The sequence below is a fragment of the Vicugna pacos genome, chromosome 9 (assembly GCF_048564905.1).
Source record: "Vicugna pacos chromosome 9, VicPac4, whole genome shotgun sequence".
Lineage (NCBI taxonomy): Eukaryota > Metazoa > Chordata > Mammalia > Artiodactyla > Camelidae > Vicugna > Vicugna pacos.
In genome coordinates, this window is record NC_132995.1 from 559,784 (window position 1) to 585,515 (window position 25,732).

The following is a 25,732-nucleotide window of genomic DNA, read 5'->3' on the forward strand; positions in this document are numbered from 1 at the left end:
CCATACTCTGCGACCAACCCTTTAGCACCACAGACCTTCTCAATAGGCGCCATCATACTCCCTACTCTGAAAAACTGCAGGCATTTCAATCACATCATGGTCTGACCAGAATTAAGAAGAGCTTCCACAACAATAGTAGATGAAGAGCCACTGGTGAACCGGCCAGGATTTCTGCCTATCCCTCCCCAAAAAGAAGCAGAAAGTGTCGGAGCTGGCCGTGGATGGCGTTAGGGGTAGCCGTGCCTAGCAGCGTCAGTGGTCAGAGCAACCCCCACAGCCCTGGCACCGCCTCCACCCCGGCCGCCACTGCCACCGCCGCCGCCATGGGAACTGTCGGGGAGCGCCGGCCCCTGCCCAGTCCCGAAGCGATGCTGGGACAGTCATGGAGTTCTGTCACGAAGACATGCCAATATTTGGTCTCTGTCCAGCCCACGATGATTTCTACTGGGTGGTATGTGACGACTGTAATCAGTCTGTCAAATCACAGGCTCTTACTGACCTCGTAGAGAATGTCTTTCATTCTCACTGGCCCACCTGGGGAAGTGTTCACCAGCTGCTTCTGACTTTTCAAAACTGAGGAAAAGAGACACATTCTCACCGAAGCACGAAAATGGCTGCAGAGCCGAGCCCCCAGGGACACACTGGATATTGAGGGGTGGCTATAACATGGGCCCTGACACCAGACCAGACTGGGACTTTCTCTTGGAGTCCTGACTCAGAATGTGGGGCCATGGCAGCCCCCTGTGGCCTATTTGTCTAAAACACTGGACCCTGTGGCATCAGGATGGCCACCCTGTCTGCGGGCCCTCGCTACCACAGCCACCCTGGTCAACGGGGCAGACAAACTCACGCTGGGACAGACTTTAAATGTAAAAGTGCCCCATTCTGTGGTGGCCGTGATGAACGGCCCAGGTTACACATGGATAACTAACACAAGGATGACCCACTACCAGGGGCTACTATGTGAAAGTCCAAGAGTCCGTCTAGAGACGGTGCAAACCTCAAACCCAGCCACATATTTGCCTTACGGGGAAGGGCAGCCTGACCATGACTGCGAAGAAATTATCAAAGAGGTGTACGCGAGCAGGCCTGATCTAACCAACAAGCCCCTGCAAAACCCAGACCTGGAACTTTTCACAGACGGCAGCAGTTAAATGCAGGATGGACAACAGCGAGCAGGTCATGCTGTAACAACAACCCGAGAGGTAATAAAGGCAGAGTCCCTTCTCCCAAGATGGTCTGCTCAGCGAGCAGAGATCTGGGCACTGGTCCAGGCACTAAGGGAAGGGAAAGGAAAACAGGTCAATATATACACCGATTCCAAATATGCATTTGCAACCTTGCATGTACATGGAGCCATCTATAACGAGAGAGGACTTTTCACTGCTGGGGGAAAAGAAATCAACAACAAAGAAAAAATTTTACAGTTCTTGGAGGCAGTATGGGATCCAAAGCAAGTGGCCCTTATTCACTGCAAGGGACACCAAAGAGGAATTGACCCTGTGAGCCAGGGGAACAGGCTGGTTGATCAAAAGGCAAGAGAAGCAGCCGCCTGGGAACACTCAGTAATTAAAGTTCTGGCAGCGCCAGAGCTACCCACTGCCCCAGAATGTAGCCACGACAAAAACAAGTGGGCACAGGCCAAACAAGGGGAGAAAGGAAAGGACGGATGGTGGATCATGACGGATGGAAGGGTTTTCATCCCGGAACGACTAGCTTATTGCATAGCCCAACAACACCACAAAGCCACACACACGGGAAAAATGGGTTTGGAGGCCCTCCTAAAGCAATGTTTCCTGGTTTCTCATCTCCCTACTCTGTGTGCAACAGTCTCTCAACGCTGCTTGCTCTGTGCTCAAAACAATCCAAAACAAGGGCTCACTGGGCCAACGGGAGGACAGCGATGCGGATTGGCTCCCTTCGGTGATTTAGAAGTGGACTTTACTGAACTTGGGCCCAGTAAGGGATATAAGTACCTGCTGGTTTTTGTCTGCACCTTTACAGGGTGGGTAGAAGCCTACCCCACCAGGACAGAGAAAGCAAGAGAGGTAACAAAGGCTCTCCCCAGGGGTGTCATCCCTCGGTTTGGAATGCCTGCCTCCATCGGGTCCGACAATGGACCCGCCTTTGTGTCAGAAATTGTACAGCAAGTGGCAAAGGCACTGAGCATCCGCTGGAACCTGCACACAGCATACCGGCCTCAAAGCTTAGGGAAGGTAGAACGAATGAACAGAACTCTAAAACAAATGATAGCTGAAATCAGTCAAGAAACCCAGCTCCCCTGGGTGGACATTCTACCCCTGGCTCTGTTGCGAATTAGATGCACCCCAAGATTTAATATTGGGTACTCTCCCTTTGAAATCCTCTATGGGCGACCGCCACCTTTTGTCAAGATGGGAAATCCCACCCCAGAAATAGGAAATTTAGGGCTCCAACAACAACTGTTGGGACTAGGACAAGCACTAGGGGAAGTTTGGGGTTGGGTAATGAAGAGAACCCCCATTTCATTAGGAGTCCAAGTGCATCCCCATAAACCAGGTGACCAAGTATGGGTGAAGGATTGGAAAAAGGAACCTCTCAAACCAACATGGAAGGGACCATATTTAGTGGTATTAACTACCCCTACAGCTGTTAAAGTTGCAGGAATCAACCCTTTAGAACCACCACTCCAGGGTTAAGAGAGCGACTTCACCTCAGGGCGACCACGGAAAATTGAGAGCATACCAGGAGACCCGCTCAAGATCAAGATCGAGTGACCAGAGAAGGATCGACGAGCCCTGCTCTAGCCACACCCGGAAGCTGGCTAGTCAACACACGGCCAAAACCTGAGGAAAGCTCAACGAAGCTGTTAAATGTGTTCCTCTTGTGCTCCCCTGCATCTTTGTTTGCTACACTAGCCTGCGTATTGGCAGTGGGGCTGGCCAGCACCGCCACACCTGACTGGAATATAGGCCATAGGACCCTGGTAGCTATTTTACTTTGTTATAACTAGTGCCATCACCGCAGCATCATGTCTAAGATAATCCTAAGGTTGACATTACTGACGCTAATGCCCTCACTCCCCTTGGCTGCACAATGCACCTACGCTGAACTGGGTGACAGGTGGTCCATGTACCGACCTGTATTTTCAGCTTATACTTATCCGCCGAGTCAATGCTATGACTCCGCCTCAGAGCGCACATATCAGGGCAGATCCTACTGGACTGGCACGATTAAGGCTTATTATGTACATGCCATCAAGTGCTATAGCACACCAGGCAAGCTAGTGTGCCGGACCAAGCAAACACATTATGGGATGAGTGATGGAGGAGGGGTACAGGACCAGGCACGCCGGCAAGCAGTTAAGAGGCAACACCAGAAGTTATTACCTACCCGGGAGCCAATAAAGCTTCCATCATTAGCCAAAACTCGGGATCTGGAACCACAAATAAGATTCGCTGTTGGCCGCAGTCCATGGGATTCTCAATCATTCCAATCCAGACCTCGCTAAAGGTTGTTGGCTATATACCTGGCTTTACCTTTGACAAACCTCACTAAGACTTCCACTATGACTAATAGTGACGTTGCCTCTACACTAGGAGTTCAAGGCTGAACTGGGTACAGCTTGCACACAAGGCACTAGAATGCTATTTCAATAATGGAACTAATCCTTTAGAGGGCAATCTAACTATAAAACAATGTATTAAAACCTCTCACTGTATGGACCAAGTGTACCAGCCCACACAAAGATGGTGTTCTAATAACAGGACTTATTTTGTGTGTGGCGAATTTGCCTACTGTTGCCTCTCTGCCGTATGGGCAGTTTTATGTGCTTTGGCTTATCTCACTCCCCAAATGGACATTATGCCTAATAATCAAAGTCTACGTATCCCCGTCATAACTCATCAGCATCCGTGAAGAATAAAACGAGCCATACAATCGATCCCCTTGCTAGTGGGGCATGGAGTGGCAGCAGGGGTGGGCACGGGAATCAGTGGCATAGCCTCATCCTCTTATTACTATTATCAGCTTACAGGTGAGTTCAGCCAAGATCTCCAACAAATAGCAGAAACCAAGGGAGCTCTGCAAAATCAGGTTCACTCTCTGGCCGAGGTGGTCCTACAAAACAGAAGGGGTCTGGACCTACTCACGGCCAAAGAAGGGGAGCTATGCCTCTTCCTAAATAAAAAACGCTGTTCTTATGCCAATCAGTCAGGAATTGTCAGAGGGATGGTTCAAGAGTTACAAGACTGAGTGGAAAACAAAAAGCATATTTTAGACAAGAGCCCATGGACAGGCCCCTGGGGCTGGACCTCCTGGCTGCCACCTTTCATAAGTCCCTTGCTTCTGATTTTTCCAGCTCTGCTATTTGGGCCCTGTGTCCTAAACTTCTTGACCCGCTTTGCCAGTGAGCAGAGGCTATAAAACTCCAGATGTCAGCCTCCAATTATGAGCCCCTGCAATAGGTGAGTGATGCTGCTTACTCCAACAAGGGTTGTGAGAGCATGAAGAGGGGGGAATGTGAGGGAAGACAGGCTGGGCTAACAAGCTAACTCATAAATACGAGGGTAATAAGTGTCTGATTACTGATCTGAGTTCTGCTGGGCTAACTAATAAAACTAAGTTAATAACTGTTGGTTTGCTGATTCCCTGCTCATGATTTTTGCTAGCCAGATGGACTTTCAGAGAGACGTATCTGGCCTTGAAACGCTGGTTTGCTGCCTCTCTGCCTCTACTTTTCTGATAATGATGCTGCTAAAGCTGTTCCATGCCTATTGGCCAAATACCCCAAGCTTGTACTTTACCCTCTGAAACCTCATGCGCACATCTTGGAGGTGCTCAGAGTGTCGCAGAAGAAGCCACTCGAAGCCCGCCGTGTAATAAATCTGAGTACTGCAACCCTTCAAGTGGTGCTTGTTTCTTGGCTGGCCTGTCATTTCAATAACAAAACCTCTTTACCAGCTGCAGAATGTTAGAACTGTGGTTGTAAAAGTTTATTGGTGCACATGTCTTCTTTTAATTTTTAAAAACGATGTGGAGAAGTCAAATTCTCCATTGTTTATTCATGGCTTACTTCTCCTTTACAACCAGAGAATGTGAAAATCCTCCCATCCTTATACTTGTTGCAGAAAAACCGTATTTGCAGCATGATATCCTTGTAGAATGGCTTTGCACGTGGGTGAATTGCTGCATGTGCGTTGGTGTGTTCATGTGTTCCTATTAATAGTGTTTTTCTTAGCACAAGAAAATCCTACTTTACCAACCTGCGCTCCATTATTTCCTCCATTAACCATGTATCTTGGGAACCCAACTGCTGAGGAGTCTGGCTCTGACTTCCTCCTTCTAAGGCCAGGGGCCAGGAGGCGCCCAACTGGCAGGACCTGGGGGGATCCACTGCCCCTGCACTACAGACCACGACGCCTGTGCTGTGTCCTCAAGGGCCTCCCAGGACAAGAACGACCAGGAACTCTGGGCAGGGCATCGTCTTTGTGATGAGTGGTAGAAGCGAGGACGTAAAACACCTGGGCAAGGCACGGAACCCTCTGTCTCCTGGGCCCCACCCCTGTTCTCCTGACCAGTTACGATCCACCTTGACCTGAACCCGCACCCCACCAGGACCGCCCCTTCCTCGCTGTCCCCTGAGATACCACCTCAGATCAGATGTGTCCCAACAGCTTGGAGCAAGTAGTCCTCAGAGGAGAAAACCTCATCACTTCCCCTTGGGAACCATACCCTGTGGCAGCCTGGAGGCCCTTACAACTGAGTTTCCTGGGCCTGAGTCCTCCTGAGACACCTCACCAGGTACAGAGAGGCCCACAGTGTCCCCCGCACCCAATGGGTGTGTCTAGAAAAGCAGCCACAAGTGATGGTGAAGTCCATGAAGGGGAAAAGTCCCACTAGTAAGTGGGAAACCATCAGTCAATAATCACAGAAAAGGAAAGATGAAAAGAACTTTGAAGAGTGTTCAGAGGATGAGAATCCCTTACAAGGAATCAGATGAGGCCAGAGGGAATATGGCCGTGCAGGGGATTTTCCCAGCCCCCCACTTCATTCCCACTCTCCCTCTGGGGAGGCTGCATATCGGCTCCAGCACCAGATGGCTACTGAGATGAGGCCACTCAGGGATTCTACTTCCCCTCCCAGGGTGTGCAGGGAGGTCCCTCCCCTCTGGCTGGTCAGGATTCTCTCTTCAGCATGAGGCCGCAGGCATCTCCAGCCACCTCCCAGTCCTGAAACCTGTTGTCCACCTGGCCTTTTCAAGTCTCTTGCTGCACAGGCTAAGTTCAGTTTTCACGAAACACCCAGGGGACCCCAAGGAGAATTTCTCAGCTCCTTCTCTGAGTACATCCCACTTTCATAGTGGGAGAATTTATACCTTGGAAATTGGCAAAACCTACAAAGTGCAGCTAAATTTATTGCTTTACTGAGTGCCTGGACTTAAATGATGGAAACAGCAAAAACATACTGAAAAAAATTGGGAAATGATATGATCAAAAATTGTACAATAGATGTCTATGTGGTAAACAGAACATTATACAAACGTTCAAGGTCACAAATCTCTAGGGAAGTACAATGAAAACCAGAGAGATAGCACTACTCATTGACTCAAAGGGCTGACATTCAGGACTGGCACAGGGAGCTGGGGTGTAGCTCACCGGCAGAACACATGCTCAGCATACATGACGTCCAATTCCCAGTATCTCCACTTTAAAAAAAAAAAAAACGCTTCTCATGGACTTTGAGGAACTGGAACTCTCCCACAGTGCTGATGGGAATGCAAAAGGGAACAGTTCTTTTCGATCAGTTTCTTACTCTCAAAAGGAGTTAAACATTCACCTGCCCCATGACTCACACATTGCACAGAGTTATCAATGAAAGATAAAGGAATCATACATCCATATAAAGAACTGACACAAATGTTTGTAGCAGCTTTATTTTCCATAGTGAGAACCCAGCAAAATAACACCCAGAAAACACCCAGAAAAAAAGATGAACGGATAAACGCCCAGTGATACACCCAAGGAATACTACTCAACAGAAAATAGCTAAGTCACTCATATACATCGCTGACGAGTCTCAAGTAACTAGGCAACAAGGGAAATAGGAAGAAAAAGAGTGAACACTTTACGATTCCAATCAGATAAATTCACGAAAATGCAGAGGTATTTACTGCAAGGGAAAGGAAACCAAATGATACTCGGAGAGGTGAGAAGGGCAAGGGGACATTACAATAGGACATGAGCTAAACGTACCGCAACAAACATGGGCATGCTCAGGACCGTGGTGGTTTCAGAGGCTCATTCCTAGGTGAAAACTTACTAACTTGTATATTTCAACTATATGCAGCTTAGTACACGTACATTATACCGTGACAAAGCTTTAAAAATTGGCTCAAGATGAAAAATTGGTATGTCCCACTCTTTGGAAAACAGGTTTGGCAACCCTGTATTGAATCCACCAGCTCTCTCCGACTGCCCGCTGGGGGTCACTCGGAGCTCAGTCCCAGCAAATCCAGGGAGCAATGAAGTACACTTCTACTGGAGGCAACAGAAAGGCGGCCTGGGACACAACAGCCACAGCCTCCTTCTCCTTTTCGTCTTGCCTCTGCAGTGAGGGCCTTGAGGTCACATTCACTAGCCCCCACAGAACCCAAAACAAAGCCTTTCACACATATTGCATGACAGTGACTCCAGCTACACACGATAAACACACCTGGAGGTTTCAACATTTGTGTACAAACCGATCCTGCATGCTCAATGTCACAGAAACATCTGGGTGCATTCTTAGAAGAGGCACTTTCCATCTAGTTGGCTGCAGCCTCCTCCACTCCCTCTTCAACCAGTTTCTGCACTGATTATGGTTTCCACTGGACCCAGTGGTCTTACAACTAGCACCACTACCTCTGAGAATTGTGCACACCACGAAGCATCAGGCTCCTTGTAGACTGGGGGAGCACAGGTCCATCAAAAGTCTCTGGACACCCTGTAATCTCTAATTTGACGAAAGGAAAAAACTCATGCCACTCTCAGAAGCACCTGAAGTGAGAGTCAGCCCAGCCCTATGGCCCCTCAGTTTCCCCAGTGTCCTTACACTGAACAAGGAAAATGCGCATTCCCTGTACATTCATGCCTTTCTCTAGTGAGAAGTCCCCAACGTTGAGAAAGTTTTGCCCGTTAAGACATTTCCCACATTCAGTGCACTCTTAAGGCCTTTCTCCTGTGTGACTTCTCTGATGATAACTGAGGGTGGAACTACCGGTAAAAGATTTCCCACAGTCAGTGCATCTGAAAGGCCTTTCTGGTGTGAGCCCTCTGGTGATAACGGAGGCTGGAGACAGCGGTAAAGGATTTCCCACATTCACTGCACTTAGGTCCTTCTCCGGTGTGAGCTTTCTGATGACCACGTAGGAGGTAATTTAAGGGAAAAGATTTCCCACATTCAGTGCATTTGAACGGCCTTTCTCCAGTGTGAGCACTCCGGTGATAACGGAGGTTGGAGCTAGAAGTAAAGGATTTCCCACATTCACCGCACTTATACGGTCTTTCTCCAGTGTGAGTTCTCTGATGAACACGGAGGAGGTAATTGGTGACAAAAGATTTCCCACATTCAATGCATTTGTAAGGTCTTTCTCCAGCATGAATTCTCTGATGATACTGGAAGCTGTGACTAAAGGCAAAAGATTTTCCACATTCACTGCAGTTATATGGTTTAGTTCCTGTGTGAACATTGTGGTGTTCATTAAGCCTACACTTATGCTAAGATTTCCCACACTCACTACATACGTAAGGTCTTTCTCTGTTGTCAACCCACTAGTGTTTTCTCAAACTGCTTCTTTGGATAAAGGATTTCCCACATTTACTACATGCATAAGGCCTTTCTCCAGAATGATGTCTATAATTTCAACACAGAGCATCACTAGACATAAAAAATTTCCCAGTCACTGCACTTATTAGGCCTGTCTCCAGAGTGAACTGTGTGATAACAGAGATTGGATCTAGTGGTAAGACTTTCCACAATGCCTGCACTTACAAGGTCTTTTCCCTGTGTGAGGTCACTAATGATATGTGACAGAAACTGGAGACATGAAAGATTTCCCACAGTCACTGCACTCAGTAGGCCTTTCTCAAGAGTGAACTTTTAGGTCATTACGGAGGTTAACAAGACTGGTGTAGGATTTCCCACAGTAACTGCATTAAAAAGGCTTTTGTCCTCTGTGAGATTTCTGATGATATCTTAAGCCACGCCAAGAGATATAAGATTTCCCACAGTCACTGCACTCATAAGGCCGTTCTCCAGAATGAACTCTCTGATGACAACGGAGGATGTAGTTAGTCTTAAAGGCTTTCCCACAGACACCGCACTCATAAGGCTTTTCTCCTGTGTGACATTTCTGATGATACGTAAAAGAAGACTTGGACCTAAAACATTTCCCACAGTCACCGCACTCATAAGGCCTTTCTCCAGAATGAATTCTCAGATGGTAAAGAAGGGCGAAGTTATTGGTCAAAGATTTCCCGCACTCATTGCACCTTTTAGAAGACCTCTTTCCAGAATGAACTTCCTGACGGGAACAAAATCTGGACTCGAAGAGAAAAGGCTTCCCACATTCACTGCACTCAGAAGGCCTTTCTCCAGAGTGAACTCTTAGATGACTACGGAGGCTAAAACTAGTGGGGTAAGATTTCCCGCAGTCACTGCACTCATAAGGCTTTCCTCCTCTGTGAGATTTCTGATGATATCTTAACGCAGACCTAGAGAAAAAAGATTTCCCACAGTCACTGCACTCATAAGGCCGTTCTCCAGAATGAACTCTCTGATGACAACGGAGGAAGTAGTTAGTCTTAAAGCCTTTCCCACAGTCACTGCACTCATAAGGCCTTTCTCCAGTGTGAGATTTCCGATGATAAGTGAAAGAGGACCTAGACGTAAAAGATTTCCAACAATCAATGCACTCATAAGGCTTTTCTCCAGAATGACTTCTCTGATGGTAACGGAGGTTGGAACTAAAAGTAAAAGACTTCCCACATTCACTGCACTTATACGGCTTTTCTCCTGTGTGAGATCTCTGATGACGTGTGAGGGCAGACTTAGATGTAAAAGATTTCCCACAGAACCTGCACTCAGAAAGCCTTTCTCCAGAGTGAACTCGTAGATGACAACGGAGGTTAAAACGAGTGGTGTAAGATTTCTCGCAATGACTGCACTTATAAGGCTGTTCTCCTGTGTGAGATCTCTGGTGATAAATGAAGGAAGACTTCAAGTTGAAACATTTCCCACAGTCACTACACTCATGAGGCCGTTCTCCAGAATGAACTCGCTGGTGACGACGGAGGACGGAGTTAGTGGTAAAGGCTTTCCCACACTCACCGCACTCATACGGCTTTTCTCCTGTGTGAGATCTCTGATGATAAATGAGGGCAGACCTACAGCTAAAAGATTTCACACAGTCATTACACTTATAAAACCCTTCTCCAGAGAAAACTCTCTCACGTCGAATCAACTCAGAGCTATCGGAAAAAGACTCTGCACAGGCACTGCACACGGAGCTGTTTGCACCACTGAGCAATTTCTGGGGATAAATAAAGTCAGACTTGTGGCTTAGGGATTTCCCACATTTGCTGCACTTGTCCTGTCTTGAACCAGTATACATTTTTCCATGTTGACTGAAGGTTGAGTTTTGCCTAAACGTTTTGCCACATTTGTTAAACACATGAAGCCTTTCTCCAGAGTGGATTCTACGGTGCATAACAAATGAGACTTTGTACCTAAATGTTTTGCCACACTCACTGCACACAAAGCATGGTCTTTCAGTGTCGACACCCTGGTCCTGAACAAGTGTGTGTTCAGGGCCGAGGGCTTTGTCGCATTCTCCCGAAATGGGACGACTTCTGCTTTGTAAAGCTGTGGCTGTATTTGGCTTCTCCACAGTAGGTGTGGCCTGTTGCTGCAGAGGTCTGTCATTGGCCACGATTTTCCCAGAAGTAAAAGGCTCATGTGACACGTGGAATCTGTGGCTCTTGAAAAACGAAGCCCCATGCACACTGCTTTCGAAAGGTACATAGAATTCTGTTGCACACGCCCCACAACTCAACAGTTTCTGCCTGTGTCCAGTTCCCTGCTGCTCAGCCACCTGGAAAATGTCTCTCAAAACAGTACCACACGTCTCACAGGGGTGGGTCTTCTGCGAAGACGAAGCAGCCTCAGGAGACCCAGCCTGGGACACCGCTTCAGGAACACTCTCTTCACAGGGTGTCTCATCACCCCCAGCTCCACAGCAGCAACCTGAATGCAAAGCAACAGTTGTGAAGGACACGTAGACTTCATGGGTGTGGGGGAGGGGGACCGAGCTCACCACAAATGTGGGACATTCTCACGTAAGAATGAGGGTTTTCACGCAGATGGGATGCTGTTCAAGACTAGGGAACTGGAATTGAGTTTAAGCAGCAGCTGCTGTGCATTACTGGGCCCCTAGAGTCTGACAACGGTGGAGACCTTACCCGGGGAAGGACACAGAAACAGGCTGTGACACAAGGATGCGCAGAGTCTAGTACTCACTTCTCCGACCACAGCTTCCTGTGGGGCCTTTTCCACTGCTGATCTGAAGCTCAGTAGAAGGGTGGGATCAAGGCCATGAAAGCACAATCACAACACATGCAATGGCACCAAAACCCTGGATGAACAAAGACACGGGCCAGCTGTATTCTTGACACAGCCCTGATGCTACACTGTCCCCAGCTGCCATTACCAGGATCAGGCCCCTACGAGCCCACCTGCCCATGGCTGCAGTCATGTTCATGCCACGATGCACAGAGGACGCTTCTCTCTAAGTCCCATCTGCAACCACCTGGGACATGTAGGACACAAGCAGTGAAGGAAAAACAGGACAAGCGAATGGCCACTGCTGTCCCACAGCAACACAGCACACAGCAGCCGCTGAGAAGGGCACAAGGTGAGTGACCTCACCAAACAGCAGAAAAGGAGACACCATCCTTCACCAGTGACGAAGACAATTACACACCTGCCCAGGAAGGAAACCGCTTAGCCTTACAAGGCTCAAGAGTCAAATTAAGAGCTGACTACAACACAGTGGAGCATAAAGAAAGGAAGCAGCACACAGAAAGGATGGCTGGAGACACTGTGTTAGCACAGACATCTGGAGAAGACTAGGAAAGAAGGGCTGGGCTGTCACTGGGCTTACTATGTCAGCCACAAGCGGGAGCCACTGCAGCCCTGGTGGCCTGCTCTGCAGGAGACGCCAGCTGCCTGCTCCACAGAGGACACTGCAGCTTGCGCCAGCCAGTTACCCAACAGCCATGGCAACAGCACATGCCCTGGAGTGCCCAAAGCTACAGGGCCACACCTCGGTGAGAGCTGCTGTTGTGGCAATCTAGGATCAGGGCTGCCACCCTCTTCGAACCCTGTGCACGTCCTGGAGCCAAAGTGCTGCACCTACTCTGTGGCTGCTGGCATTCCAGAACCTGCCGCCACTCTGTAGCCACCGCTACATCTCGTACTCCTGTGGGCCAGAAGGGCCAGAAGACCACTTCGCTACAGACTCGCCAGCTCCACCGTCCCCTAGCCACTGTGTTCAGGTATGCGGCCACACACAGATCCTGGGGCTGCTCCCTGCGTGGCTACATCTCACAATCCAAAGGCAAGGCTGCTGAAGACTAGGCAACGACCCACACCCCAGAACTGCTGTCACCCCACAGGTGCCTGCCTGTCAGACACCAGGGCCACCACAAGCAACAGGGAGCCCAAGAGCCAACTGGGCACCAACATGGATGGATCCCTTTGCCCAGAAGCTCCTCCGTCCATGGGAGAAAGAGTTCGCGAGTTCCCCAGCAGCCTTCCCCACCGCTGTGGACACGCTCAGCCTCGCTGACTGAGAACTCCTGATACCTTCACTGGAGCTGACTTCAGGTGAAGCTGCTGCACTAAGACCAACACAGCTGGGTCTTCCCCGGAGTCAAATGGCCACAGCCGGTCAAGCTGGTACCGCTGCACCCACCACAGGCGGGGTCTTTCCACACCAACACGGCAATACCCAGTCTGCAGGAAACGAGTGCACCAACAAATCAGCACCCATCGGCACAACGCTACAGGAAACCACCCCCGCCCCAAAATCAAGGAAACGAGAAACCAATACAGAATACCATAATTTATCCGAAATTACACCCAAGGAAATGGAGATCTACCAAGTCTCAAAGAATTCAAAGTAAATGTTTGAACAAAGTTCAGCGAGCAACAACATAACCCAGAGAGACAATTCAACAAAATAAGGAAAACAATACACACACACACAACTTGTTCAACACACAGATAGAAATAACACAGAACTAAACGGACTGACTCAGTGTGCACTGGGTACACCAGGCAGAGCAGAGTGAGCAGTATGCTCACCTAAGAGCTCACCTGCAGGTGCCTGCGCTCACTCAGCTCACGGATACTGGCTGCCAGGAACAGCAGGATGGAGGAAGCACCCCACAAACTTCTACCAGTGCTCCTGAGTTTCTGGCGTACCCGATCCCTAACAGGGCACTCAGATAGGAACAGGTGGGAAATGAATCACTGATGGGATTCTTAATGGGATACAACAGGCCGCTAAGACACATCAACAGAAGAAGAAATGCAGTGGGGAGCTGGGGGTGGTGTAGTCCAGTGGCACAGCACGGGCTTAACATGCACCGTGTCCTGGGTTCAAGCCCCAGTATTTCCATTATCAATCAATCAATTGATCAATGAATCGAACAATCTAATTACCACGACCCCCCCCCAGAAAAGAGAGAAAATAAACACCTTTATATCTCAAGGAACTGTTGAAAGAACAAACTAAACCCAAAATTACCAGAAGAAAGGCAGTAACAATTCTCAGGGCAGAAGCAAATGAAACAGACTACAAGACAAAAGACAAGGAGTTCACTTTTGAAAAGATAAACAAAATTGACAAACCTTTACGTACACAAAGAAAAAACACTCAAATAAAATCAGAAATGAAAGAGACATTACAACTATTAACACAGAAATACAAAGGAGTATAGAAGACTACTATGATGAGTTAAATACCAACAAATTGCATAACCCAGAAGAAATGGATACAATCCTACAAACCACTTAACCGAGACTGAATTGTGAAACTGAAAAAAAACAGACAGACCTAACCAGTAAGGAGATGGAATCAGTTATCAAACATCTGCCAACAACCAACAGCCCAGGACCAGACACATTCGCTGGTCAAGTCCATCAAATATTTCAGAAGAATCAGCCCCATCCTCCACAAATTTCCAAACATTGAAGAGGATGAACCTCTTTCAAACTCATTTTATGAGCTCAGCATTACCCTGCTACCAAAGCTACACAAGGACACTACAAGAAAGCTGCAACCCAACATTCATGATGAACACATAAGCAGAAATATTCAGTAAAATACCACAGAACCAAATTCAGCAGCGCAAGAAAAAGTACACCCGGAACAACTGGAGTTACCCCTGTGATGTACAGATGCCTCAAGGTACACAAATCAATGCGATATATGCGATACACCTCTTGAGCAGAATGGAGAATAAAAAGCATATGATCTTTGCAATAGATGCAGAAAAAGCATTCCAAAAGCTTCAGCACACTTTCATAGTAAAAACTCTCAACAAACTAACTACAGGAGAAGCGTACTTCACCACGATACACGCCATACATGACAAGTCACAGCCTAGTCCATATTCATAGTAAAAGCTAAAAGTTTTCCCTCTCCAATCTGGAATGACACAAGGATGGACTCTCTCATCACTTCTGTTCAACTACAGCAGTCTACCCACACCAATTGGGCAACAAAAAGAAGTAAGTGGCCTCTAAATCTGAAAGGAAGAAGCAAAGTCGTCTCTACAGATGACACTTAAAGACTCTCCCACAGAACCAGTAAGAGTGCATAAATAAAATCAGAAAGTTAGAGGATAGAAAATTAACATACAAAAATCACTTGTATTGCAGCCTAGGAACAAAAGACTATCTGAAAAAAAAAAAGAGTGACAGAAAAAGGAAGAAACAATTCCAGTTAACAGCATCAACACCAATACATACTTAGGAAGGAAATTAACCAAGGAACACAAAAATGTGTACATTAAAAAGTGTAAGCCACTAGTAAAGGACATTAAAAGTGGAAATAAATGGGAAAATGCCCAGTGTCCAGGGATTGGAAGAGTTAATATTGTTAAAATGGCCATGATATCCAAACTCCTCTAGTTTGTATGCAATTCCTACTGAAATTCCAATACTATTTTTCCCAGAAATAGAGAAAAAAATACCTGTGCAGACAACTGCAAAAGAGCCTGAACAGCCAATGCAATCCCGAGAAGCTCAGAGTGAAAAGCATCACAGTCCTACCCTCGAATCATATTACAAAATGACAGTAATCAAAACAGTATGGCACTGGCATAAAAACGGACAGGCCAGAGAACAGAAGAGACAGCCCAAAACAAGCCCAGGCGTCCGCAGGCACCTGGCCTTCGGTAAGGGCACAAACCACACACAGGAGCAAAAGCACAGTCTCTTCCGTGCACAGTGCTGGGAAAAGTGCATATCCACATCAAACGTATGAAACTGGATTTCCATATTCCAGGACTCACGAAAACGAACTCAACATGGATTAGACACCTAAATGTAAGAGCTGAAACCCTAAACTCCTGGAAAAACATACACAAGAGGTCTCTGTGACACTATCCTTGGCAATCAATTTCAAAATTTGGCACCAAGCAGGGAAGGTATAACTCAGTGGTTAGACTACATACTTAGCATGCACAAGGTTCTGACTTCAATCCCCAGAACCTCCATTTCAATATATAAGTAAACCTAAATACCTCTACCCCTCACCCCAGAAAAACATACAAAATATGGCACCAAAAGCACAGGCACCAAAAGCAAAAGCAAAAGCAAACAAGTGGGACTACATCAAATTAAAAGGTTGCTGAACAGCAAAAGGAAAATTCAACACAGTGAGAGAGATACAAATGGTTAACCGGTGCTCACAATCACTAATCATCAGCGGAAATGTAAATCAAAACCATCAACTGTCACCTCAGGCCTGTTAGAATGACTTAGCAAAAAGACAACAGGAAACATGTTGCTGAGGATGTGGAGACAAAAGAGAACCTTTGAACACTGTTGCTAAAAATGTAATTTAGTGCAGTCATTGTGGAAAGTAGTACAGTTGTTCCTCAATAACTCTAGGTATATATGAACTAAATCAGTATCTCCATTTTTATTGCAGCATTATCTGCACAGACAAGAGATGGAAACCTTCTAAGGCGTCTATTAGTGGATGAAGTGATCATGAAAATGTGGTATACACACATGCAAGTATACGTGAAGAAATATTCAGCCATGAAAACAAAGAACCCTGTCACGAGCAACAACATAAATAAACCTGGAGGACATTATGCTAAGTCAAAGAAGCCACTCAGACAAAGACACATACTGTATGCTATTACTTATAAGGAGAATCTTTAGAAAGCATAATAAAGTGAACTCAGAAACAGAAAGAGAAGGCCAGAGGCTGATGACTAGGTAAACTGGGAGATGCTGGTCACAGGATATACTATCATTTTACAAGACCAGAAAGTTCTGAAGATCTAATGCACAGTATGGCGACTATAGCTATTAACACTGCATTGTCAAGTTGCAATTTGCTAAGAAAGTACATCTTAAATGTTCTCACCAAAGGAAAAAGAAAAAACAAAAAAAATATAGTCAGGTCACAGGTTAACTGCAAGGTGGTAATTATTTTAAAATAGCTATGGATATCATCCTGTTACATACTTTAAATATATAGAATTTTATTTGTGAATTATACCACAATAAAGCTGGTGGGTGGAGGAGACATGGAGAGAGGATGTCTAAACATCACAAAAAGAATACAGGAAACAGTTGAACCCTAGCTCAAAGTCCAGGTAAGTACCCACCATGACAATGGCTGCAATTCCATACACAGGACAAATCCAGGCACATGGAATTGTCAGCTCCAGTTGGCGCCACAAAATTGCATGGATCTGGACACACTGCCCCACTCACGGAAAGGGGAACCAAGGTGCATCCAATAGCCTTACTGCAAGACTGCTGACCTCCAATGCTTCCCCATGAGGGTTCAGTACAGCAGGTATTAAGGCTGCAGGAGAGAGAAGAGCAGTTCCACCTGCCACAACTCCCCCAGAAAAGTGCGGAAGCAAGCACTGCCTGCAGCACACTTGAGGACAGAGCACCACCTTCACAAAGGGGAGTGAGGCAGGACACAGAGCCTATGCCACTGCGGAGGGGGAAGCGGAGGGGAGGGTCTCACCCAGTGAGGATACAAGTGCATAGTTCTTCAGCATCACATCGAGGTACAGGCGTCTCTGAGCCTCATCAAGGAGCCTCCATTCCTTCCAGGAGAAGCGCACGGCAACATCCAGAAAGCTCACACCACCCTGTCATGAAGTGGACAGACGAAACCTTGAACGTTCTCCCTCTGACAACCCACAATCCACCTCCCCACACATCTATGCCATTCCCACCCTCCACCGGACCTCCCACCTGACAGAGGATGCCAGGCCCTGGTGCCACTGATGCCCGCAGTCTCCTCACTGCCCGTTAATCATTGTGTTCAGTCCTCAGCAACAACAGACAGGGGCACACACATGCCATCTCGGCTCTGGGCCTGGCCTGAAGGGCCCCAGCCCTCCTGCCAAGCAATTCCTCTCGGATCTCCCAAATCACGCCTGAAAGACACAAGCTTGCGCTTCACCCGTAAGTCTTCAACACCAGGGTCCAGGAGCCATCAGCTCACACCTCCTATCCATGTGCACATCACAATGAAGACTGCACCTCTCTCACATCTTCAGAACCTACCCTTGCACTTCCACAGCCCTGCACACTTCCTGCTCCACGCCACAGGAGTCTCCCGGGACACACCCATGTGCTTGGCACAAGGCCTGCACAGAATGCTTGAAAAACTCAACTACGATTCAGCACAACCATGGTCCTCTAATGGACCCAATGCCAGGGAAATCGTCCAACATTGCATAGAAGACCTCCCCAGCTGCCTCTAATCCTTCCTTCACTATTAGCCACCGCGAACCAAGAGTCAATTTCATATTCCCATGATCCTGCTGCGTTTCTGACAGCCAGGCTATCCCTTCAGCAGCCACAACACTCCTCTCTCCACTCAACCTTTGTGGAAACACCAGCCCTGAAGATCTCCCTATCAGGCACAGTGACGACCGTATTTGCCCCAGACCTCTTCCGTCAGAACAAGACTCAAACTACCTGGACCCCATCAAAGCTCACCTTAAAATTCCGGAAAGCTATACACTGCTAAATAAGCATCTTGCTCAGTTTCCCCTACGTCTCCCCAGCCATTTCCCGTCCACTCACCCCTTGGAAGCCTTGGCCACCTCTCCGATCAACCCCTCTCCCACACGTTCCCACTGCCACTTCTCCACCTCGCTTGCGTTTGCACTGCCCAGCAACCCCAACCAGGCACTCAGCGAGAGCCACTTCTTAGCACACACCCGTCTTTTCGACCTACTAATAGCATCGCCACCGTAACCTTTGTTCCCCTCTTAATTGTGTTAAACAGCTTCACACTCGTGCACATAACGGCCTTCATTTTTGAAAGTCTCCATCCTCAACGCCTTCCCCCGATGTCCAGACCTGCCTGTCCAGCTGCCCGCTTGTTGCCTACACTCACTCTTCTCTGAAACATCTCAGACTCTTAAGAGCGGAAATAAACTTACAGTATCGCCATGGAAAACTAACCTACTGCTAACGTCTCCATCCAGAGGATGGGCCTTCCATCTGTCGCCTACTACGACTCAAAACCCTGGGGTCATCCCTCACTACTTCCCTTCTCTCACCAAGAGCAACACTCCCAATTCGGAGAGGCCCTTCTCCAAAAATGAATCCAGAATTCAACCACTTCTCACACATCCAGGGCGGTCACTCTGGTCCATCAACATTCACTACGACTCTTGCGATTGATTCTCCTGTGCTGCCTGCCTCCTCCCTTACCCCCTGCCCCTTGCCGCCAGTCTGCTCTGGTCTCTGCAGCTAGATGGAGCCTGTTTTGCTCTGGGTTGCTGTACCCTGGACCCGACTCAGTCCGAACTCCAGCCTTTACATGTATCCTCCTCTCTGCCTGGGGACCACTCCCCGCGCCGTCACGGCGTGTCAGAAACACGGCCCCACGCACGGCCGCCTCCCCGGCCTGGACCCCGGGACCCGGGCCGCAGGCACGCCAGCAGGCGCCCCGCACTCGGGCTCTCGTGTCCGGTGGGAGAGGGCGGTGCGGGCCCGGAGGACGCGCGTTTACCTGCGGCGGGTCCCTCAGCGCGGCCGCCGCCATCGGGGTCGGAGGGCGGAGCGGGGCTGGCAGCGGCAGGAGAGGAGAGGAGAAGAGACCGGGAGCGGCGGGACAGGAGGGGTCCCGGGCGTCGGGTCCGTATCCCGGGCCTGGCGCGATGCCCACCGGCTGGCGTCACGAAGCCTCGGGCGCGCCTCGGTGCAGCGGGCCAGCGTCTCCTTCGGACCTTTTCGTTCCCGGCACGCCAGGCAACAGGGGAGACGCAGAAATGAAGGCTACAGGTGTGAGGGCACCCTGACCGACTAGGCGGGTGCCCTCTTCCTCCCTCACTGCCCCATGAGGAGCCTCGCCCCCGACAGAGGTCAAGGGAACGGCAGCAGCCGGCCGACTCCGCCGCCGGAGCCGCCGAAGCCGCCGAGCAAACTGGGCGCCGGCAGAAGACTCCGGAAGTCCCGCCCCTGGCGCATGCTCAGGCGGCGAAGGCCCGCATCCTGCTCCCTTATTGGCTCATCCCTCGTGTCTGTCTGCCGTGGCCCTACTTCCGTGTGACTAGTTCCCGGGGCTCTGACGACCTCAGGGAAGAAAGTTCTCCAGCCTGACTGCAGGGATGGTGGCCGGGAGGTTCCCTGAGGAGGGCAGGGAAATGATGCTCCTCCCGCGCGAGCCGCTTTGCTCCCTGTTCATGGCGGAAGAACCGTGGTTTCAGACTCCTCGAAGCTCATCCTGCCTTCAAAGAACAAGTACTATTTTAGACGTTGGTCAGGGAATGCTGTCCGCCTTTCCAGTTCTAAGAGGACGAAGCCGGAAGCCGCTGCCGCCGCACCCCCACGCCAAGGTGTGCCCCGAGCGGAATTCAGGATGGGGCTAAGCAGGAAGAATTCTGGGCCATGGCCTTAGCTACCTGAGATGCATACCTAAAGGCTCATTTCAAGGACCCCAGATTCTTGCATCCTCTACACACAAAAAGTACTGAAATCATTAACTTGTCTGTCCTTTGTGATTACCAACAACCTTTTAATGTTTGAATATCTTTTTTCGTTTTTCTTTTTCCCAGCAAGAAATGCCCTGTATACTCTGGCTCCACCCTTACCTCTATGAAGCAGTTCCTCAGAGCTGAGAAGTTAGCGCTAGAGCTATACTACTGAGTAAGGGCCCGAAATAAAACTTTTCTCACAAGTTTTCGGTTGTGCGGTTCTCTTTGGTCCACAAGGGACGTAAGTGGAACATCATTCCATAGAGCTATTCAGACGTGATTAAGTCCATGCATAGCTGGAAACGATGTTACTGCTCTTCAAATAGCTGTAGCCTGTAGCTTTAGAGTCACGTTGGTGAGTTTCAGTGTGATTAGTTAGGAACAATAGAAAAGATTCTATTCAGGTCGTAACTGAGAAGAAAGAAGAGGGATGTGTTAAAAGAGAAAACAAAATCAACTGAGTAAATTTTAAAGATGTATTTGGCTTTATTGATTGAGTCACGAATTGAGCAGCATCCCACCTGGCAAAGTGGAGAGCTCCAAAGGGCCCCAGCAAGGGAACGGATTTTTTAAGGAAAGACATGGAAGTCATCACTAAAAAATTGATTTCAGGCTTAGGTAACCTATAGGGGACAGATGATTACCTCATCTTCCTTAGGGGACAAAGAGGGCCCGTGTGACAGATTACGTCATAGGTGCTGACCAGAAAATTCCTAACTGACCAGTAAAGGCTGTATTTCCAGGGAAACTGGATGCTTCAATTCACTCGGATAGTCAGACCCTGCTTGGTGTCAGGGCCTAGCATAACTCCATTTGGAACCTGTGATTTTCTTCCACAGATGGTGGGCCGCCCTGAACTAGATGAACATCCAGATCTGCTTTTGGTTTCGCTCAAAGCCTCTCTCTGGCCTATGTATTTAGGGGTTCTCTCACACACTGAGGAAGACCTTTGTCCATATAATATCTTTTAAAACCATACTGATGAAGGGAAACAGATGCAGGACATGAGGAGTGCCAAGTCCCAGGTCTCAGTTGAGTTCCTGAGATGTGCCCCGCGAGGTGTGGGTCCTTGTCTTCACGCAGGAGAGAATTCAAGTGCTAGCCACAGTTGAGTAAAGGTAGATTTATTGTGAAAAATACATATTGCATACAGTGTAAGGCAAGAGAAAAGAAAGGAATGAGGGCAGGGAATTGGGTGCTCAGGTTAAATTAAAAGTAGGTGCACACTCCATAGAGTGTGGGATGCCTCTAAACGGGAGAGAGAGGGCAAAGGGCCACTAGGCGTGATATTGTCACTTTTTATGGTCTCAGTAGCTTTACTGGCTTATAGGTGGGATCAATCTCACTGCCCTGGGAAGGGGCTGAGATTACCAGGACATGGGCCATCGCCCATTCTTTTAGCCTTGGGGCTGTCATGGACCCTGTGGGCATGTTATTTGATCAGGCTGTTACAATGAGCATATTATGGAGCTCATGGTCTATTAGAAGTCAATCCTTAATCCTCAAGGCTAACTAGGAGGTGAATTTTCCACCATTTTGGTTGCCGTCATTCCTTCAGTGGGTATGCCCTGCCCCCTTCCCTCCTGTCTCAATACCATCAAATGGAAACAATTTTTTTAGGAATCAAACAAAACAATGACTCAACTCATATAATTTTCGGGTACCAGATGGAAGCTGCTATTTTCAGTTGGAATATATGTACGAAAGGGAGCATCTGAACCCTGAAATAAAGTGGTATCGGGGGAGGGTATAGTTCAGTGGTAGAGTACATCCCTAGCATGCATGAGGTCTTGGGTTCAATCTCCAGTACCTCCATTTAAACCTTTTTAAACTTTCATCTCTGCACTGACCATCTCCTTCACTATCACTGAGGGACCCTTTAGAAATGCTCATTCTCAGTCAAGAACCGAGATCTATTGACCCAGACATTTTAGCAGCAAGGCCCAAGAACCAATGATTTAAGGAGGGGAGAGGGGAGCGGGGGCAGCCATGGCGGCTCCGGGACCGCGCGGCCCGCGTGTCCGCGGGAGGAGGACGCTCCCTGCCGGCTGTCTGAGGTTATGCCGGTTTCCCGCGGCCTGAGCTGGCTTCCTGTCGGGGTGTGTGTGGACCTGACCTAGCTGGGGCCCCGGCAGGGCAGGAGGGGACGGTTGCGCTGGCGGCCCGCTTCGACTATTCGCCTCGCCCGCCGGGAGCGGGCCATTTGAATATGTTCACCCATGAAGTGAAATAGACTACCTGAAGTCTGAGTCCTGAGAGACATCTCTGGTGGAATGCTTCTTAGACAGTGACCCAGGACACAGGCCTACCAGTGGTGTGGTGATGTGTGGAAGCCTGATTTGGACCTGCGTCTCTGAATCCCCATGGCTGGTATTGCTTTTCTTAAGTCTGCTCTATGTCCGTCTTTCAGAAGTCCTGGCCTCTCTTGCCTACTGCCTGGGGAGAATTAGCCCACACACCTGAAGAAGTATGTGAATTTGAATCTTATGAACAACATTTTCCCACTACAAAGAACTCAGCGTGCAATTTTTCTAGGGTATATTCCTAGGGAGAACACTTTTGACTCTGGAGGTGTGCACACATTTAACTTGACCACGTTTTTTCCAGATCACTCTTCGTGATGAATACACCATCTACACCTCTATAATGTGTGCATGGGGGTTCCCATGCTGTCACTTTCCAGTGAACACTGGTATTTTCCTAGCATTTTTTGCCAGGAAAAATAGGTGTAAATTGTTTTATATTTTTTATTTGTCTTTTTCCCTTTAATGACAAGTAAATTTGATCATTGCCTAATGTTCTTAGAATTTTGGGGTACTAATTTTGTTTTTGGTAAATTGCCTGTTTATATTTTTTTGTGGATGTTTGTATTGAGTTGATTTTAGACATTCTCTGTTTATCCAAGATTTGAATTCCTTGTCAGTTTCTTACTTAACGAATTTCCCTCAATTTTATCACCTTTTAATTTTGCCTACATCCTTCATAGAACAGTAATCCTTAAATTTAAAATAACTATAATTTTTTGACTTTTGTTTTTTGAAAAATAAATTTCATTCCTTGGTGCTTTTCTCCAAGATAGTAAAAAGCAATAATATATATATTTTTTTCATTTTAGGTTACTGGCACATGGTATTTGTGGCATCATGACATTTATATCATATGTATAATTTGATAAATTTTAGTTGCATTTTCTCAATATTTATTTTAAAAAAGCAAGCAACAGGAGAGTGATAGTAGTCACTGTGTGTGTCTCTGCCAGTATATATGCAAAATGTTTAAAGTGTTTTAAAACATTAAAAAAAAAAAGGAGGGGAGAGTATAACTCAGTGGTAATGTGTATACTTACTGTGCATGAATTCCTGGGTTCATTCCCGAGTACTGCCATTAAATATATACATATATATAAATGAAAATGGGGGCAGTGTATAGTATAGCTCAGTGGTAGAGCACGTGGCTAGCATTCACAAGGTCCTGGATTCAATCCCCAGTACCTCCATTTAAAAAATAAAATAGTGTGTATGTATGTGTGTGTTTATGTGTGTGTGAATATGTGTATGTGTATGTATATATATATATATAAACCTAATCACCCCCCCGAAAATGTATCAGTGATTTAAGAAGACTTCAGGTGATCCAGAGGCACGTGTAAAAAATAAGTAATAGATCCCAAACAGAGTGATTTACTGCTCATGGCACCAAAACAAGACTGAAGTGCAGTTCTGACCTTCAGAAGAAACTTGATCCACGAGTCTGCAATTTTCTGACTAGGGCCTATGAGGTAATCTGTCACTTTGGCCCTCTCCATCCCCCCAGTACAGGAAGAAGAGCAATCTACATGACAAGATCTTTGCCCTTCCCTTCCTTCTGCCAGAAAAGATGTTGTGACTTTAAAATAATCCTCCCTTTTCTTTTGCTAATACCTTCCGGGCCCAACCCTTCTTCCTATGAAAAGCTTCCATGTGTACAACCCTTCAGAGAGCTCCTTCTGGTTCCTATGTGGATGCTTCCATTGTCACGATTGCCTAATAAAACCAGTTAGGTCTCCAGGTGTACTCAGCTGAACTTTATGAACACACGCAATGAGACACTCTGTCCTCATGCTGTGGTTGCTGTGGACAGGGTGCCTGAGAGTCTTGCAGTAAAACAAACCTCCTCGCCAGCTGCAGAATGTTAGAACTGTGGTTGTAAAAGTTTATCCGTGGCGCATGTCTTATTTTAATTTTTAAAAACAACGTGTAGAAGTCAAATTCTCTATTGTTTATTCATGGATTTCTTCTCCTTTACAACCAGAGAATGTGAAAATCCTCCCATCGTTATACTTGCTGCAGAAAAACCGTATTTGCAGCATGACATCCTTGTAGAATGGCTTTGCATGTGGGTGAATTGCTGCATGTGCGTTGGTGTGTTCAAATATGTTCCCATTAATACTGTTTTTCTTAGCACAAGGAAATTCTACTTTACCAACCTGCACTCCATTATTTCCTCCATTAACCATGTATCTTGGGAACCCAACTGCTGAGGGTTCCCAACGACTGACTTCCACCTGCCACGGCCAGGGGCCAGCAGGCGACCAACTGGCAGGACCTGTGGGGATCCAGCACTCCTGCCTTGCAGACCAAGAGGACTGTGCTGTATCCTCAAGGGCCTCCCCAGACAAGAACGACCAGAACTCTGGGCAGGGCATTGACTTTCTGATTAGCGGTAGAAGCAGGGACCTAAATTGCCTTGGCAATGTGTGGAACCCTCTGTGTCTCCTCGGCCCAACCCTGCTCTCCTGCCCAGCCATGATTCCTCTTGACCTGACCCTGCAACCCACCAGGATCATCCCTTCCTCGCTGTCCCCTCTGAGACACCACCTCAGATCAGATGTGTCCCAACAGCCTGGAGCACGTGAGCCTCTGAGTAGAAATCCTTACCAGTTTCCATGGGGAACATTCTCCTTTGGCAGCCTGGAGGCCCTTTCACCTGAGTTTCCTGGGCCTGAGTCCTCCTGAGACACCTCACCAGGGACACAGAGGCCCACAGTGTCCCCCTTGCCCGACGGGTGTGTCTGGAAAAGCAGCCGCAAGTGATGGTGAAGTCCACGAAGGGGAAATACTAGTGGGAAACCATCAGTCGATAATCACAGAAAAGGAAAGATGAAAAGAACTTAGAAGAGTCTTCAGAGGATGAGAATCCCTTACAAGGAATCAGATGAGGCCAGAGGGAATATGGCTGTGCAGGGGATCTTCCCAGCCCCCATTTCTTTCTCACTCTCCTCCCACTGCCCCTCTGGGGAGGCTGCATATCTGCTCCAGCACCAGATGGCTACTGAGATGAGGCCACTCAGGGATTCTACTGCCCCTCCCAGGGTGTTCAGGAAGGTCCCTCCCCTCTGGCTGGTCTGTATTCTCTCTCCAGCATAGGTCTCTGGCATCTCCAGCCACCTCCCAGTCCTGAAAGCTGTTGTCTGC

At 47.9% G+C, this 25,732-nt stretch overlaps 3 protein-coding genes across 5 annotated transcripts; all 3 read right to left on the reverse strand.

Annotated features, from left to right (window-relative positions):
- Positions 1–6,897: 6,897 nt before the first annotated feature.
- ZNF586 (zinc finger protein 586) lies at positions 6,898–8,879 on the reverse strand (the record flags this gene model as incomplete). Its single annotated transcript, XM_072966475.1, is given in 2 exon segments — positions 6,898–8,279; positions 8,281–8,879. Coding segments are annotated over 2 exon segments (696 nt in total), but the record flags the coding sequence as incomplete, so codon positions are not given.
- A 224-nt stretch (positions 8,880–9,103) lies between these two features.
- LOC140698562 (uncharacterized) lies at positions 9,104–11,582 on the reverse strand. The gene is given in 2 exon segments (XM_072968857.1): positions 9,104–11,262; positions 11,536–11,582. A coding segment is annotated over 1 exon segment (1,623 nt). The 5' UTR covers positions 10,727–11,262; positions 11,536–11,582.
- LOC140685435 (zinc finger protein 211-like) lies at positions 11,290–19,727 on the reverse strand. 3 transcript variants are annotated; one of them, XR_012075366.1, is made up of 4 exons: positions 19,316–19,727; positions 17,306–17,432; positions 16,932–17,134; positions 11,290–11,650 (listed from the first exon to the last, which is right to left on the reverse strand). XR_012075366.1 is itself a non-coding variant. In XM_072966474.1 (3 exons), the coding sequence occupies exons 1-3, from the start codon at positions 19,346–19,348 to the stop codon at positions 12,968–12,970; spliced, it is 225 nt and encodes a 74-aa protein (XP_072822575.1). In that variant the 5' UTR covers positions 19,349–19,727; the 3' UTR covers positions 11,290–12,967. The 3 variants fall into 3 exon arrangements, 2 of the variants coding, with proteins under 2 accessions (XP_072822575.1, XP_072822574.1); XM_072966474.1 differs by lacking the exon at positions 16,932–17,134 and having other exon boundaries at positions 11,290–13,032; XM_072966473.1 differs by lacking the exon at positions 11,290–11,650 and having other exon boundaries at positions 16,786–17,134.
- Between the last annotated feature and the right edge of the window lie 6,005 nt (positions 19,728–25,732).